The following is a 17337-nucleotide window of genomic DNA, read 5'->3' as shown; positions in this document are numbered from 1 at the left end:
CTGAGCAGGTGTGAGCTGCAATTTTTCCAGTGGCTTATAACTTGGCCAAAAATGGGTGGATTTTCACCGGCACAGCAAAAGGCACATCCCTAACACAAAGGCCACTCCCCAGCCAAATTTAAAGCCTTTGCACCAAAGCATGGGGGAGGCAAGCTAGTGCTTTTCAAAGAAAAGGTCACCACTATTTTCACATGGACAAAACAATGTCTTCTTCTCTAGCCTCATTCTCAGAAATGGCAGAATTGTTTTAGCTGAAATATAAAAAACCCAAACAAACAACCCCAACCCTGAGGCAGACATCTGCCATGGAAAATTTCAGCCCAAACAGTTAAAGTATAACAAAAAAGTTATAAGCAAGTGAAAGCAGGGTATTATAGTGGGAAGTGTCAGGCAACGTTAATAACAGGTACTGCTATCCCCACACCACACACACACACACACACACAGATAAGTTATTTTAGTAAGTATAAGATATAAACATTCCCTTGGAAGCCAGTCTGGAGCATTCTAAGAAGTGAAGTGCTACTAGACAACAAACTAAATCCTGTAGCACAGTCAGACAGGTTAGGGAAAAGCCATAGCACTGATTAAAAGGAGTCAATGGATACAGATAACTTTGAAGTAAAGGTTAGCACAATTTTGGTGGCGTTCTTGCTTCATGCTCCATTCCAGATCAAAAATATTGTGCTTAGGAGTTTTTCACCAGCCAGTCTCAGCATAAAAGAAATGGATTCCTATCTTTGTCTTTTTTTAATCTTAGGGAAAAATGATGTATTAGAGCAATCGGTGATCCACTGCTTGAAGTCAGCCCATTTCAGGTCAATATCCAACTGTCTCCCTTTGTACCAATCTTTCAAAAAAGGTAGATGTGGAAAAAAGAGCTATCAATAAGTCAAAAGGCACATTCAGTCTGTATCCCACAATTTCAACATATACCCACAAAATGCTATTAGATCCTTCCCCTTAAAGTAGGGGACTACGTTCTGATGTCTAAACTTTTTATTTTTAAACTAAGATTTCTTTCATTGATTAAAAAGGCACACAGTCTTGTCCTTAAAAAAATACTAATGGAGAATTCAGTGGTGGTCCAGTTTAGGCAGCAGCATTAGCAGCTTCAAGGATTTATTTCATATTCATTATGTATATGCCTAAAAACCCCTCATTGCCTGCTATTGGTTTCATGACACAAAAATGCTTTATTGCACACTATTTTGGACCGACAGTCTGTCCCCAAAAGCAAACTCCTCTATCAGGTTAGTGGATACAAAGTTCAAAATCAGTGAAATGGCTTGCATCCTCTCTAGAGGTTTGTGAGTAGTCGGCTTTCCTTATACAACTCTGGAGATGCCTATCTTCCCCCATACCCCACCACCACTTCATCACTGGTTCATTCTGGAGCCACCATTCTTTTGGTTAATGTTCATGTGGAAGAGCCTCACAGCAATTGTCATGAGAGGTGAAATTCACCAGCACAGGGCCTATGCATCACTTAAGCCATATTTTGAAGGCTTAAGTGGGTCGAAAGAGCATGGTTGCCAGTCCCCTAAACATTCATAAAATATTGAGACAGGGCTGCCAAAGTCTTGAGATTGGCTTAAAAATCATGAAATAAAAGTTAGATTTCGGTTGCTTTTTATTTGCCCTTTGATTTGAGAATGTAGGGTGCCCATGGCTCATTTTCAAACATTTCTCTGAAAACATGAAGGCTAGAAGCTTACTGTTTTTTAAATGAAAACTGCGATTCTGATGTAATCACTTGAATCTGAGCACTGGGGCATTAAGAAAAGCCCCCACCTAAATTTTCACAAGACTTGTGATAAAAATTGCAAGAGTTGACAACAGTAAGGGGCACATAAGCCTTATACTGGCTCTCTACACAGGGGAACTTTGCCCTAATGGAACAGAAAGACTTCTACTTTGAGGTCGGACCAGATGATCAGAACAATTTCTTCTGGCCTTGTAATCTACAAACCTACTGAGCATGTAAGAGACTCTTTTCAGAGGCTGTGCACACGACTTTCTCGCTGTTCCCAATCCAGGGGAGCAAAAGTTATATAGACTGAATGGCATGGTACTGCAAACACTACAGCTTGGAATCACACTACTTCCCCAATGCTTGCATTTTACCTTAAAATGCAGAATCTGTGTACTACATTTAGAAAATACAGCAGTGCAGATACAGCCGCGATCCCAGATCCCTCCCAAAATGGCAGAGTAAAAAATCCAAACTGGGATCTGAATCTCGCAAATGAGCCTTTACCAGTTTAATGGACCAAACTAAAACCCCACGTTGGCAGCCATGAACCCTGAGGCGTTTCCAATCTGAATGTTGTGGCTTCAGCCCGCCTCTAAATGCAACACAGAGGAAGATTCTGCTAGGGGAGCAGAACAGAGACTACTTGAAATAAATAGAAGGCTTGGCTATGCAACCTGTACTTTTAGAGAAATACCAGGCCAGACCCTCTGATGGTGTAAATCAGGGTAGCTCCATTGATTTCAAAGAGCAATAATGACGCAAAATCCCTTTGGGGCACTCTCACCACAGAATGAATCTGTTATATCAGATGTTCTTGCACTGCTGTCTCTATTACATGGTGGGGGGGCGGGCGGGGTGTTTCTTATGGAGCATTTTGGTCCACAGAGGCACTTTTGTCATAGTTATTTCTTCTGCAGTAATGCACTGAGGCTTCATTGTGCTAAACTCTGCACACACAATGAAGAGATTACAGTCTAAACATCTGATGAAAGGCAACATGTGGATACAAACAGCAATGGAAAGCACAAGCTACCAGAAATGCAGTAACACTATTTCCTGCTAATTATAGGCCACTACATAACACTTCTAGGGTATCTAGAAGGCTTCTCTCAACCCCTCCCCTGCAAAAAAACAAAAACACCAGTACTTTGCACAGCTGCTTCATGCCTTTCTTTGTCAAGTATTTCTCTAATGTAAATTCAGCCCTGGTCAGCTTTGCAGATGTCCCCCACACTGAAAAGGCAGCAAATGCATGAGAAGACAGGATGAAACCACAAAGCAAGCTGAAAGGATTCTAGCAATGCAGGCATCAGGAGAGGCCTACGGCCAAGGAAAGCAAATAGACAGCACAGATGGCAATCTAACCAAGCAGCAACACCCTGTTATTTTTCATCTTTTTCAAAGCTGTCCTCTCTGATGCAATTGTTCTTGCTTGCTGCTGCACAGGTGGTGTGTAATCAGTGTGGGAAGGATTGGTAGTTCTTTTCAAGCAACTGACAATGCTTAAAAGTTTGAGAATCCTTGTCTTAGATTGTTATTAAGGCTACGATTATGTCATGGAGGTCATGGAATCTGTGACTTCCAGAGACCTCCATAATATTTTCCACTTCAGCCCCACTTCTGTGGGGCTGGAGCTCTCAGCTGGCAGCCCTGCAGCTCCTAGTTGCCAGGCAGCAGGAGGACCCCACAGCTCCCAGCTGGGGATAGGAGTCCCCCAGAATGTGCTGAATGTGGCGGGGGGACCCCCAGCAGCTGCCCAGCCCATGACCTCTCAGCTGCCGTGGGGGGACCCTGCAACTCCCAGCTGCCACAGGTGGCGGGGCTAACCCCGGAACCCCAGCAGCTGTGGGTGCGGGACCCTCCTCCCTCCCCATTTTGTCAGGGATATTTTTAATACAAGTCAGGGACAGGGCTTCCATGAATTTTTGTTTATTGCCCATGACCTGTCCATGACTTTTACTAAACATACCCGTAACAAAATCTTAGCCTTAACTGTTACTAAAGATGACACCAGACAGCGAGTCAGTGCCCAGTGATATAGAAATAGGTGGAGCAGATTTTGTCTTGGAAGAGGGTCATTCCTTATTACTCTCACACATACTGCATACCCACCTACTGTCAGATGGAGAAAGCAGGATGTGACTCACTTTAGAGCAGTGGTTCCCAAACTTTAACAACCTGTGAACCCCTTTCACTAAAATGTTAAGTGTTGTGAACCCCCTCCTAAAAATGAATATTTCCAGAGATTTTCTCCTTTACCTGAGTATAAATTATAAAAGCAGTGATCTTGGAAATATAAAAAGTTAGTTTTTAGGACATGCTTATTACACACTATTATTATTTATCATGACAGTATTTTTATTACATTATGAAAATGGCAACACGCTTCCAAGATCTGACTCCCATAGCTTGTATCACTTTGAATAAGCCTGTTATAAGACAAGGCTCTTACGTTTCATCAAGGAGTATCAGATGTGAAACAGCCTGAAGGTTTTTAAGAAGCCAACTCAAAGAGTTCCTCCTACACAAGCATTCAGGTCTTGAGCAGTCCAGGCAAACACCACATGTTACAACAAAGCTTAAACTTGTTCTTCATAATAATTTTTAATACAATACCAGCTGCCTATTTAATTTTAAAAACAGCAAAAAATATCCACCTCCCTTTCCATTTCTTATAAGGAGCCTTGAATTTAAATCTCATCAGTGTGATAGATATGCTTTCTTTGATCTGCTTAGCTCTTAGAAGTTTAGGGGCTCCAAGCTGCTGGCCCCGTGCTGCCCCCGGGATCCCTAGGGACAACTCTGTCTGCCATTAGGGAATTTTTTCCCCCCGAGAGCCCCCTGTAACATTTCTTGAAGCCCCAGGGGAAACCATGTGCAAGTTAGCACCATGTAGGTTGCTACTGGTCACTGTCTCTTCCTCAACAACCCCAACTCAGGGGAGCAAGCTGCAGGGAATGAGAAGGCAGAACCCAAATGCATACAGCCCCAAGGCATTGCATTTGTTGCTTCCCAAAGGATAAGATTTGTTATACCTTAAGTTTACAAATAAGGCAAATAGGTTTATGTGTAGAAATCAACCACGCTACTGAATTAATGGAGAACTTGAGTTTGTTTGGTTTTCTTTAGCGAGCCTATCAAGTGACAAACAGTCCAGCAACCCAGAAACACCTGGGATACGTGGCAACAACATTGAAAGTTTGATTTGGGATTTATCCACAACCATACAACATATTCAGCAGTATTGGGTCCGAAACCCCTCTGGTTTTCCAGGCTCAGCTCATCTGAATCTTTTGTTTTGATTCAACGTAAAAATAATTCTATTGATAATGGGCCCTGCAGAACTTAATTTCAAGCCTTAAGGAACAGCATCCTTCCTTCTGGAGAAGTTTAGATGTCTTCTCCTCTTTCAACCCTTGTGAACTGTGTGTTATACAGAGGAAACTGAATATGCAAAAAAACAAAGAAATGAACAAACACACACACACCACACCACACAGTCACTGGGAAAGGGTTCTGAGTCTGGGAAAGTAAAGTTAGACACGCCATATAAGATTATTAATTTATCTAGTCTGGCCTCCTGGTTCTAGCAGTGGCCAGTATCTAACACAGCAAAAGGAAGTGATCATAGAATATCAGGGTTGGTAGGGACCTCAGGAGGTCATCTAGTCCAACCCCCTGCTCAAAGCAGGACCAATCCCCAACTAAATCATCCCAGCCAGGAATTTGTCAAGCCTGACCTTAAAAACTTCTAAGGAAGGAGATTCCCCCACCTCCCTGGGTAACGCATTCCAGTGTTTCACCACCCTCCTAGCGAAAGTTTTTCTTAATATCCAACCTAAACCTCCCCCACTGCAACTTGAGACCATTACTCCTTGTTCTGTCATCTGCTACCAGAGAACAGTCTAGATCCATCCTCTTTGGAACCCCCTTTTAGGTAGTTGAAAGCAGCTATCAAATCCCCCCTCATTCTTCTCTTCCGCAGACGAAACAATCCCAGTTCCCTCAGCCTCTGATCTCCCCATTCCCAAATGCATCTAGCCATTTACACAATGAAATACATGGAAAAAGTTGTGCATCTGGAATCACCGTTACAGAAAGTCAATTTATGCCCTGAAACATAAAAGTTGATTATCTCATCTAGGGCCTAACTCAGCAAGGCCCTTAAGTATGTGGGTAATTATCTGCATCTGAAAAGTTCCATATACATCGGTGGGACTAATCACATTCTTAAAGCTCCACAGATGCTTTAAGTGTCTTGCTGAACATGGGCCCTCGTTTGCACAGCTACAAGAGTTGTTCGTAGTCAGAAAGTTAGCCAGCACTCTTAAAAAATACAATGGTAGTATTTGACTTGACTTTCTGCAACAGTGAGTTCCACAGATAAACTCTAAAAGAGCTTCATAAATATCTGAGTGGGATAATTTTACAGGTTTGCTTCCAGTGACAGGGGGGTGTGCTCAGTGACTCAAGAGGTACCTTCTGATCCTACAACTTATGTTCCTAAAACTAATGCTTCAGCCAGTCACATTTAGGGGTCAGGAAGGATTCCCACGCCTGCTCCCAGTGTACTTTGTTCCAGCCACATTACTTTCTTTGAAACAGAGATGGCCACGGCTGGAGATGGAACACCAGACAGGGACAGCCAGTCCTCTGAGGTAGCACATAAGTCTCTTTTTCAAATGCTTGGCTGCTGTGTCTTGCTCACATGCTCAGAGTTGTACTGATTGCCATTTTCACGGGCAGGAAGGAATTTTTGCCCCCGGTCAGATTGGCAGGAACCTAGAGGAGTTTTTTTCATCTGTCTTCCTGTGCAGCACAAAGTGCAGGTTGCTTACTAGGATCATCTGAAAAAAGAAAAGGAGGACTTGTGGCACCTTAGAGACTAACAAATTTATTTGAGCCTAAGCTTTCGTGAGCTACAGCTCACTTCATCGGATGCATGCAGTGGGAAATACAGTGGGGAGATTTTATATACACAGAGAACATGAAACAGTAGGTGTTACCATACACACTGTAACAAGAGTGATCAGGTAAGGGGGGGCTCATCTGAGTACACCTCACTAAATCAATTCCCTGCAATTGCAGGGGCCCCAGACATTGGTGCATCACAGTCCCTCCTGTCTGTCTGTCTGTGGCACATAGTAGGTAAAGCCCCATGAGGGCTGTAATACTTCAGCATAATGCAGGTTATTGTGCACAGTAAAGAGTGGGGTTTAGCGGCCTGTGATGTGCAGGATGTCAGACTAGCTGATCAGGGCCAAAAGGGACCACCTGAACTCTCACTCTGAAAGACAAATCAATACTTTAAATTTGTCTTTCTTTAATTTAATCTACTTGGTATCCATCTGCTTCTGTGCCCTATGCAATCAGAGATCAACCCCTCTTACAACAGCCAGCTGTTAAGTCTCTTTTCTGCTTCACAAGAAACATCATAACATAATAGTCTTTTATACCAATTCTTCCTGTTCAATGTACAACTTTTATTTTTTTCCCCAAGCAAGGCCATGTACAGTATTCTTTGCTTCAACATCTCTCTTGTGTACTCCTGTCTGACATGATTTTCCGTCCTCACAGAGTGCCTCAGTGAACTACATTTAGGGTTGAAAGGGATAAGTTACACATGATCTACAGAGCTTATACAGTCCCCTCCTGCAGTACAAACTGTCTAACGGGCTGAAAGAATTCACCTTCCCTATCTGAGACTGCATTTTCTATCCTGTCAGGAACTCTCCTGCTGTGCCTCCACATTAAGAGTATTGCACATTGATTAGGAATTGTGCAAGTCCTCTTCTGCTTGGCCTGAAAACTTGAAGTGTGTCTGAGAGGTTCTTTACATGAGTGAAGATCAGCTCCATAGTGTACTACTCATCCCTCCAGTTCTAGTCTGCAGTCACCTCCTGCTCCTTCTCTCCGATTGTCAAACCAGAGCATCTTCTCTGCTTGTCTTCAGGGTACAGCCTGTACAAGCAATTCCTAGGTCATAGGGTTGCCCAAAGTATATATGGCTGCTCTCTCCCCACTCCTCACCCTCTGGCTCCGAATTGATCAGCTACAGCTTTTTATTCTGGTGAATGCAAGCAATGTCTATTCAACTATCAAATAAGATACAGGAACGAACATAGTTTTGCGCATTTTATCAATACAAATCATGTGAAATTCTATGCCACATCTGAGGAAGGAGATGTGGAAGGCCAGGAGTTGGAAGAATGCTTTAATTAATACACTATTAACAGGTGCCTGCAGTTTTCCTGGTCTTCTCCTTAGGAAGCTGCCAGAGACACCACTACTGTGACAAGATATGCTAAGCAACCATCATAAGCTTGTCCCCCTCCCACGCACACAGAAGATCCACTGTATAACCTGGCCGGTCATATTGGCTGAGGGGAGAGAAAGTGGATCTAACACCCTCTCCTTTAAGAAATATGAAATGGGAATGATAGATTTGTCTCGGCAAGGATGCTCTCCCTGAGAAGAATGCCATGCCACAAGAAAGTGAAAGGACAGATGAATCGGAGGACTATTATTCGACTTGTCCTTGCACCTACCTTTGGAGCACAGCTATTCTCTATTTTAATGTGTTCTGCTTTGACAGTACTAACAGAGGGACAAGTTAACCACAGAAGAAATATAATATAAGAGTACAACGGGATGTCTTTATTAGTTGGCTTTGATGCCCTGTGCCAAGGATCCCTAACAATATTTCAGCAATCACCATACTCTCACTGGTTTCTGAATGCAGGAAGGACAGATATTATAACAGGTCTTCTCGGGGAATCCGATTATATCTATTGTTAACATTCCTTTGAGGTGTGCTTCATACTTCCCTACTGGGGAAGCCATATTTGTGCAGGATTCATTGTGTTCCTACTGAATTTGGTGGGATGTTGAGCATGGAAGGAAACGTTTCAACTGAGTGAAGCCTCCAGCATCTTTCAATTCTGTGCCACCTCGGCAAGTACTTTCTGTGAGCTAAGTCTATACAGACTAACTAAGCTAATCAGTGATTAGTACCCTCAGTCTCAGCAGAAAACTGAATGTACATGGAAAGACCACCCGTTCACACCACAAGGTGGTCTCTGCAGTTCAAGTTTGAAACACATTGACAGGGCACTGCTGTTTCTTATGGTGTTCCTGTATTGTGCAGAGAGAGGACCGTACTTCCCAGAGCTGCTCATCCACTACCTTTAAATTACCACTTCATTCACTTTAAAAAGAGATGGGGGATCATTTGGCCACAAGCAAGAGATCAGTCTGGGAGTAAACATGCTTCTCCTATGCAAAAGGCTACAGATATATTGTGAAAAAGAGCCCTTAATCTGCAGTGTTTACTGACTTTTGGGTATTAAATACAAAGTATGAATGCTTGCCATTTTAAGAGCAGAAAATCTGGTTCTTCTACCCAGTTTAAGTAATGAGCATTTTGCTGCTGAACTTGAACATGAATAGTGCAAAGTGGGGGAAGGGAAACGACACCTAAATTGCATTACATTTTAAGATCAGCAAGGTTGTCTTGCACTGAAATCAACACTATTAGCAATGATGGATGGAAAGAAATCAGCTTTTGGCCCAATAAAACCTTCAGAAGCAGTTGTTTAGATTTCATAAGATCTAGAAGATACTGAACCTTTGCTAAATAAAGATGTGGATTATGCTAAACATAAAATCTTTTAGATCATCCTATAGACATTTCCTCTGACATCTCAACAGATGCATTCACCATCATTCTGCAATTCTGAGTCCTATTACTGTATTATTTATTATATAACAAACACACCCAGGAAAATACTGAAGAGAATTTATCCAAAAGTGAATGCAAAATTATTTCCTATAAATATTCTACACTTTGAAATAATTTTAGAGTTCACAAGTCAAATAGGCCAATTTCTCTGACGGCCTAAGTAGGCAAAACACCATTGAAGTCAGGGGAGTTTCACCCACATTCACAAGCAAAGAGCTATTTGGGCCAAATTCTACAGCAGAATCTGACACAAATGAATAAGTGATGCTCAAATGTTTTTCCACCTTCTGCAGTGTATCTTTCCTGCTATTCTTGAACTGGACCTTTCTTTAGACATTTTGTATCACCCAGAATTCCAGATTCTTTTCAAGATTCAGACCAAAATTCCCCTCCTTATTACAAGCCTCTATGAATATGCTGCATCCTACCTTGAGCTCTCTCTCTCTACTCCCACCCTGCTCCTCTAGCACTGGCTTCTTCTGCCTTTCCATGTGATCTCACTATCTCTGACTCTCCTCCCTTCTGCACAGTCTTCCTGTAGCTCTCTGCTTAGCTGAGATTCTATTCTTTGAAATCTCAACTAAAAAACCTTTTTCTTTTCTCCTTCAGCTATGTTCCACCATCGCCCCTTCAGTTACTATTTAACTCCTGTAAAACACATTGGAATACAGGATGTATGAATGACTCCATACTAACTAAATATGTTGTATTATGAGGTTCACTAGAGACTAGATGGAGGGAGCTAAATACATTTCTTATTCTTATTTGAAAGGAGCCAAATTCATTTTCTTTATTTGAATAACAGCAGTGCCAAGAGGAACCAATGAAGACTGAAGCCCTATTGTATGAGGCACTATGCAAACATAGTAAGAAACAGCCCCCACCTTGAAAAGCTTACCATCTTGTAACCTTCATCCATCCAACTGGAAGATGGTTCATTAACCATCTACACAAATGCATCTCTCCCCCTCCTCAGCTAACCCAACTTCAGTAAACATTCTTCAGTAAAGTTAAGACTGGAAACTCTAACTTTAATGATCGCATAATCAAGGAGACAGATTGCATGTCTCAGATGTGTTTAGTCAGTGTTTATACTGCTGCTCTGAATAATTTAATCTGAGAAGTGGACACGGCCCAATGTAATATTTATAATGGAGTAAAGCTGCTTTAATGCACACCTATAAACAATTCTTTTCATTGTTGTTGTTTTTTTTGTTGGCCTTTGGTGAACTAGCAGAAAAAGTGAAATGAGAATTCTTTAAAGTAAAATCTCTAATGCTCACCAGTGTGTTTTTTCAGCAATGAGCTGCAGATGCAACTAATATTTAACTGGCTAGCTCCCAAAAGATGTGGCCAGTTAACTGCATTCATCAGAAGCTATCCTTTGCTTCCTGACATGCATATTTAGAGTGTGCTACGCTGCTGCATGCAGTCCTAATTCTCATCTACCCAGCAAAAGTGATCTTCTGCGTACAGGGGTCAAGTCACATCTGACAACCACTTTGCGATAAATGAATGTTTCCTATAATCTGGCTTTTAGAAAATGTTTTTCCCCACCATAAATGTAGGTTAAACTCTGCCCATGGGCTCAGGGTTTCTGCCCCATGGGGAGCACCAGGGCTCGGGACCCCAGGATTCAGCCCTACTGCTCCCAGCTTCAGTCCCATATGGGGCGCCAGAGATCAGGGCTTCAGGGGGCATCGGGAATAGGGGCTTCAGCCCCGCAGCTCCTGGCTTCAGCCCATGGGGGGCACTGGGTTTCAGCTGTGGGGTCCTGTGGCCCCCCTGAAAGGGCCTGCAGACCCCCATGGGGCTGCAGACCCTTGGTTGAGAAGTGCTGATCCAGTAGATATAGTGTACTTGGACTTTCAGACAGCTTTTGACAAGGGTCCCTCACCAAAAGGCTCCTAAACAACATAGGCAGTCATGGGCAGTCTCATGGATCAGTCCCTGCTAAAAGATATGAAACAAAGGGTAGGAATAAAAGATCAGTTTACAGGGTAGAGAGGTAAATAGCAAGGTCCCACAAGGATCTGTACTGGGACCAGTGCTGTTCAACATATTCATAAATGATCTGGAAAAAGAGGTAAATAGGGAGTTGGCAAAGTCTGCAGATGATACAAAATTACTCAAGATAGTTAAGTCCAAAGCTGACTGTGATGAGTTGCAAAGGGTTCTCACAAAACTGGGTGACTGGGCAAGAAAGTGGCAGATGAAATTCACTGTTGATAAATGCAAAGTAATGCACATTGGAAAACATAATTCCAACTATACATACAAAATGATGGGGTCTAAATTAGCTGTTACCACTCAAGAAAGATCTTGGGGTCATTGTGGATAGTTCTCTGAAAACATCCACTCAATGTGCAGCAGCAGTCAAAAAAGCTAACAATGCTAGGAACTATTAGGAAAGGGATAGATAGTAAGACAATAAATATCATAATGCCACTATATAAATCCATGGTACACCCATTGCATGCAATTCTTGTCACCCCATCTCAAAAAAGATATTTTAGAATTGGAAAAAATACAGAGAAGGGCAACAAAAATGATTAGGAGTATGGAACAGCTTCCGTATGAAGAGAGGTTAAAAAGACTGGGACTGTTCAGCTTGGAAAAGAAATGACTGGATGGGGGAGGTTATGACAGAGTTATATAAAACCATGAATGGCATGGAGAAAGTGATAGGGACGTGTTATTTACCCTTTTACATAACATGAGACTCAGGGGCCACCCAATGAAATTAACAGGCAGCAGGTTTAAACAAACATAAGGAAAGTATTTCTTCACAGTATACAGTCAACCCGTGGAACTCATTACCAGGGGATGTTGTGAAGGTCAAAAGTATAACTGGGTTCAAAAAAGAATTAGACAAGTTCACAGGAGGATAGGTCCACCAATGGCTATTAGCCAAGATGGTCAGGGATGCAATCCCATGCTCTAGGCGCCCCTAAACCTCTGACTGCCAGAAGCTGGGACTGGATGACAGGGGATGGATCACTTTATTATTTGCCCTGTTCTGTTCACTGCCTGAGGTATCTGGCACCAGTCGCTGTTGGAAGACAGGATACTGGGCTAGATGGACCATTGGTCTGGCCCATTATGGCCATTCTTATGTTCTCATTCAACCAAGTTTTTGCCAAAGCTAATCACTATTATAGATACTGTATGCAGTTCATGCCACAAACAGAACAAGAAGCAGCAGAAATCTCTCTCAAATCTACTAGTAGGTGGAAGCAGTCTCTGTATTACCAACTCTCCTCGCTCCAAAGACTTCTGTGTTCACTTCTGTCTCCCACAAATCAAACGCCTTCATTTCTAAGGAAATCTGAACTCATGAGCTAATAGGTCATCAACTTAATTTTCTTTTTTCAAAGAAGCAATGAAAATGTCAATCCCATCTCTATATTAAATGCATATCACTGCTTTAAAGTTACACAAATGTATACACTAGCAAAGGCAAAGAATTTAAATGTTAAGTTATTTCATCCTTACTTAACTCCATGAAAAGTATGGTCCAAACTGTGTCCTCAGATATGCTTGAGAATTAGAGGAATCCAAGATATCCACTGGAGTTCTCTTTAAAGACCCACAAGAGTTTTATATTAGTACGTGATGTTTAATATTTTACAGTGCCTAGACAGGGGAGCAGCAACCTTTTTTGCTTTTGTTAGTTAACACGTCAGTCAAAAATAATGTTACTGTAATATAGTATTTGGAGCTTAACTTCTCTTGGGGGTTCTTTTTACATTAGCTTAAAAAAATATACTTCCTCTAGCTCTGTTTTAATCCACAGTGTGGTACAGGGAGGTTTGTTGAAGTGCACTTTTTTTTTTCTTGAATCTTCATTTATTTGTTAAATATAGACTTTTCTCTGATACTTCTCATCAACATTAATGAATTAAGCCTGACAATCAAGAATAGAAACCAGTGGGGTTGGGCTAGCAAATATCAAATTGGACAAGATACCAGTAGCAGAGTATGGTAACATCTCAGAGCTCACATATAAACCTATAATATATAGTATTCTATTTGATTGCTGTATTTTTTACGTTCTGCAAGTTTTCTTTACATGACTTTTTTTTTTTGCTACATACACAATGTATCATTAACGCTGTGGACTGATGTTGGAATGACTCCCTATAAACCACTATGACATCTCACACAGGTCATTCTATTAAAATCTCCATACCATGCATTGCCATGATACATCAGATCACTGCAGTGAGCTCTCAACGTTTACTTTATCAAAGACCTGTGTGGCAATGTGTAGGACTGAAGATGGCTTTGTGGTAAGGACAAGGGCTGAGGAGCAGAGTTCTATTTCCAGGGCTGCCACAGACTTCTTGTGTGATCTTGAGCAAGTCACTTAATCATTCTGGTCCACAGCTTCTTCCAGCTGTAAAGTGGGTATAATACTACTCCCATATTCCTATATCATAGGCCATGTACATGTTAGGACACACAGGCTGAGCAGGATCTCCAGCTTCTAACTCCAGCAAAGCAGCAGAGATTCCCAAGGCTACATTGTATAACCTGCCATGTTGTTCTGAAGATCACAAAATTATCAGGGGAGAAGAAAAAGGACAAAGTGTTCATAATCAGTCACATCCTGCCTTCCATAGGTCTTGTTAGACACCATTTCATCTAAGTCCAGGCAATTATCCAGTTACTGCATAAATACAAGCCATGCCTTATAAGGACTAAGGTATGAAAAAAGCCAGTGCCCTGAAAGAGGGGAGCTATCCTTTATCCTAATTAAATCAAATAAAGCTTTCAGCCCGTGCACAGGAGAGATATTTCTATACTCCGGCCTGAAAGGCAATGATTGAACAGCCGGCCCTACCCTGCTGCTGCTCTTGTGCAGATGCAGCGAGCTCTCACTCTTCCCGAGAAGGGGTTGTTCTCTCCCTCGTGACTAACACGCACGGTACCATCGGCCCGAGGAGCGATTTGTTTAACGAGGCCAAAGCGCAGTCAGGTGGCAGGAGTCGGCAGACCGACCGCACTCTCTCAAACTAACCCTGCGGATCCAGCCTCCCCTTCCAGGGGGTTTCGGGCGCCGGGCCAGGGATGAGCAAGTCAGCCTGGCTCTCCCGCCCGCTGCTACGCCCGTTACCCCGCCCGCTAGTTACAGTCGGTGCTCGGGACACCTGGGGCCGAGGCCGGGGCACAGACCGCAGCGGGGAGGGAGCTCCGCGCCCTTTGACCTGCACAGGGCTCGGCGGAGCGGAGCGATCCGGGCTCCCTTGCAAGCAGCCGCCCGGGAATGAGAGCTGCTCCCTTCCCGGCCTCTGACCAAACGGCAAAAGTGCCTCCCCGGCTGCACCCGCCCTCCTGCCCCTCAGCCTCAGGCCCTGGCTGCAGCCCCCACATTAACCTTCCCGCCGGAGCAGGGACTTGCCCTGCTCCCCTCGCCTGCCTGCCTGCCGGCCGGGGCCGCCTCTTGAGCATTATCCGCAAAGCCCCGTCCCACTGCTCCCCGCGGGCAGCAGCCCAGGCCCCCCCGCCCCCAGCCCGCGAGGGAGGGGGCTCCCCCCTGCAGGCGCCACCCCGCTCCCCAGCCCGCCTGTTACCGAAGCTATCCTTGAAGTCTGGGGGTGGGGCGTCGCGCAGGGTCGGGATCCAGCCCCCCTCCTCCTCCTCCTCCTCCTCCGTGGGGCCGGGGCTGCAGCCGCTGCCGGGAACCTGCTGCCGCTCCGCCGCCAGCGCCCTGGGGACACGGCGCCCCCTGCCCCGGGGGCCGGGCCCCTCCGCAGCCGCGAGCTGCTCCTCGTCCTCGTCCTGGGAGGAGGCGGAGCGGGAGTCGGCCGAGGTGCTGTAGAAGGGGTTCCCGCTGCTGTCCTGGCCCGACTCCCCGAACACGTCGTCCGAGATCTGCAGGCTCTCGTAGCGGGAGCGGGCCGCCTCCAGCAGGGACAGCGCCTTCCGCCGCGGCCCGCCGCCGCCGCCCTCCGCCATCATCCCCGCCGCCGACAGCAGCAGCAGCCCCCGCTCCCCGCGGCCCGGCTCCGCCGCCTCGCCCGGCCGCAGGCAGCAGCCCAGCAGCGCGAGCGGCTCGGACAGCGAGGCAGGGAGGCAGGGAGTGGCAGACCCGCCGCCGCCGCCACCCAGCCCTGCCTCCCTCTGCCGCCCGCGCAACCCACCCCTGTGTGTGTGCAGGGACATGGGGGGAAGGAGCCAGCTTAGCATCTCCAAATACCACATCCAGCCAATTATAGCTGCAGTCCTCACCCAAGAGGTGGGGTTATATGGCCGCCCCGGACGGCCTGGGCCCGCCCACGCCCCACCCCGAAGGGGCGGGTCTCGGCGCATTTAAAATCACAGAGCCCCTTCGGGAGAGCCGCCGCCGGGAGAGGAGCGGGGCCCACTGTGCCTCGGGCTCCGTGAGACCCCCGGAGGAGGGGCGGGAGTTCTTCCGCTCTTCCCCCGGCAGCGAGCCGCCCTGCGGGAGCTGCGCTTCCTCCCCCACCCCGCGGCGCACGGAGCTGTCCGCGGCCTGGGGTGCTGAAGCCCACCCGCCCCTGAAGCCCCTCTGCGGCGCGCGCGTCCAACTTGCGGCTGAGACTTTTCAGTGACAATCGGAAGAGACTGAAATCACTCTAGGTCCTCGGGGTGTGGCGGTGCTTGGTACTTAATGGCTGAGAGCCGGGAGCGGGATTGTCACAAGCAACAGCAACCCGTGGGAGAAGTAGGAAGGACACAGAAAAGCACACAGGCCCTTAAACCGAGTTGAGGCATAGGAGGGTCATAATTGATCACTATCCTATCACACCTTCTTCGTGCAAAATAGGATGTGCAATCGCTTTTGCTTGCATTAATCTATAGCTGAGGTCTGCAAGTCCCTTTCATATTGATGAGAGCCACCTTAATGAAAGATGAGTGCAAACCCTACTGGGCCTAGGGAAAAATGGGAGGAGAGGAAAGGTCACACTATCTGTATCAGGTTTCAGAGTAGCAGCCCTGTTAGTCTGTGTCTGCAAAAAGAACAGGAGGACTTGTGGCACCTTAGAGACTAACATATTTATTTGAGCATAAGCTTTCGTGAGCTACAGCTCACTTCATCGGATGCATACAGTGGAAAATATAGTGGGGAGATTTTATATACACAGAGAACATGAAACAATGGGTGTTACCATGCACACTGTAAAGAGAGTGATCAGGTAAGGTGAGCTATTGCCAGCAGGAAAGAAAGAAAACCTTTTGTAGTGATAATCAAGGTGGGCCATTTCCAGCAGTTGACAAGAATGTGTGAGGAACAGTTGGGGGAAGGGGGAATAAACATAGGGAAATAGTTTTACTTTGTGTAATGACCCATCCACTTCCAGTCTTTATTCAAGCCTAATTTAATGGTGTCCAGTTTGCAAATTAATTCCAATTCAGCAGTCTCTGTTTGAAGTCTGTTTTTGAAGTTTTTTTGTTGAAGAATTGCGACTTTTAGGTCTGTAATCGTCCAGGGAGGTTGAAATGTTCTCTGACTGGTTTCCGAATGTTATAATTCTTGACATCTGATTTGTGTCCATTTATTCTTTTACGTAGAGACTGTCTGATTTGGCCAATGTACATGGCAGAGGAGCATTGTAGGCACATGATGGCATATATGACATTAGTAGATGTGCAGGTGAACAAGCCTCTGATAGTGTGGCTGATGTGATTAGGCCCTATGATGGTGTCCCCTGAATAGAGATGTGGACACTGTTGGCAACAGGCTTTGTTGCAAGGATAGGTTCCTGGGTTAGTGTTTTTGTTTTGTGGTGTGTGGTTGCTGGTGAGTATTTGCTTCAGGTTGGGGGGCTGTCTGTAAGCAAGGACTGGTCTGTCTCCCAAGATCTGTGAGAGT

General features: G+C 45.1%; 1 protein-coding gene across 1 annotated transcript in view; it reads right to left on the bottom strand.

Annotated features, from left to right (window-relative positions):
* Positions 1 to 15681, bottom strand: part of PGBD5 (piggyBac transposable element derived 5) — a 93041-nt gene extending 77360 nt beyond the window's left edge. Inside the window, exon 1 of the mRNA XM_084623352.1 lies at positions 15074 to 15681. Within this exon, the coding sequence (XP_084479478.1) occupies positions 15074 to 15665 (592 nt within the window). The 5' untranslated portion in view covers positions 15666 to 15681. The remainder of the gene's footprint in view (positions 1 to 15073) is intronic.
* Between the last annotated feature and the right edge of the window lie 1656 nt (positions 15682 to 17337).

This window comes from Lepidochelys olivacea (genome assembly GCF_965140295.1).
Source record: "Lepidochelys olivacea isolate rLepOli2 genome assembly, chromosome: 3".
Taxonomy (NCBI): domain Eukaryota; kingdom Metazoa; phylum Chordata; order Testudines; family Cheloniidae; genus Lepidochelys; species Lepidochelys olivacea.
This window is presented reverse-complemented; position numbering and strand designations above follow the sequence as displayed.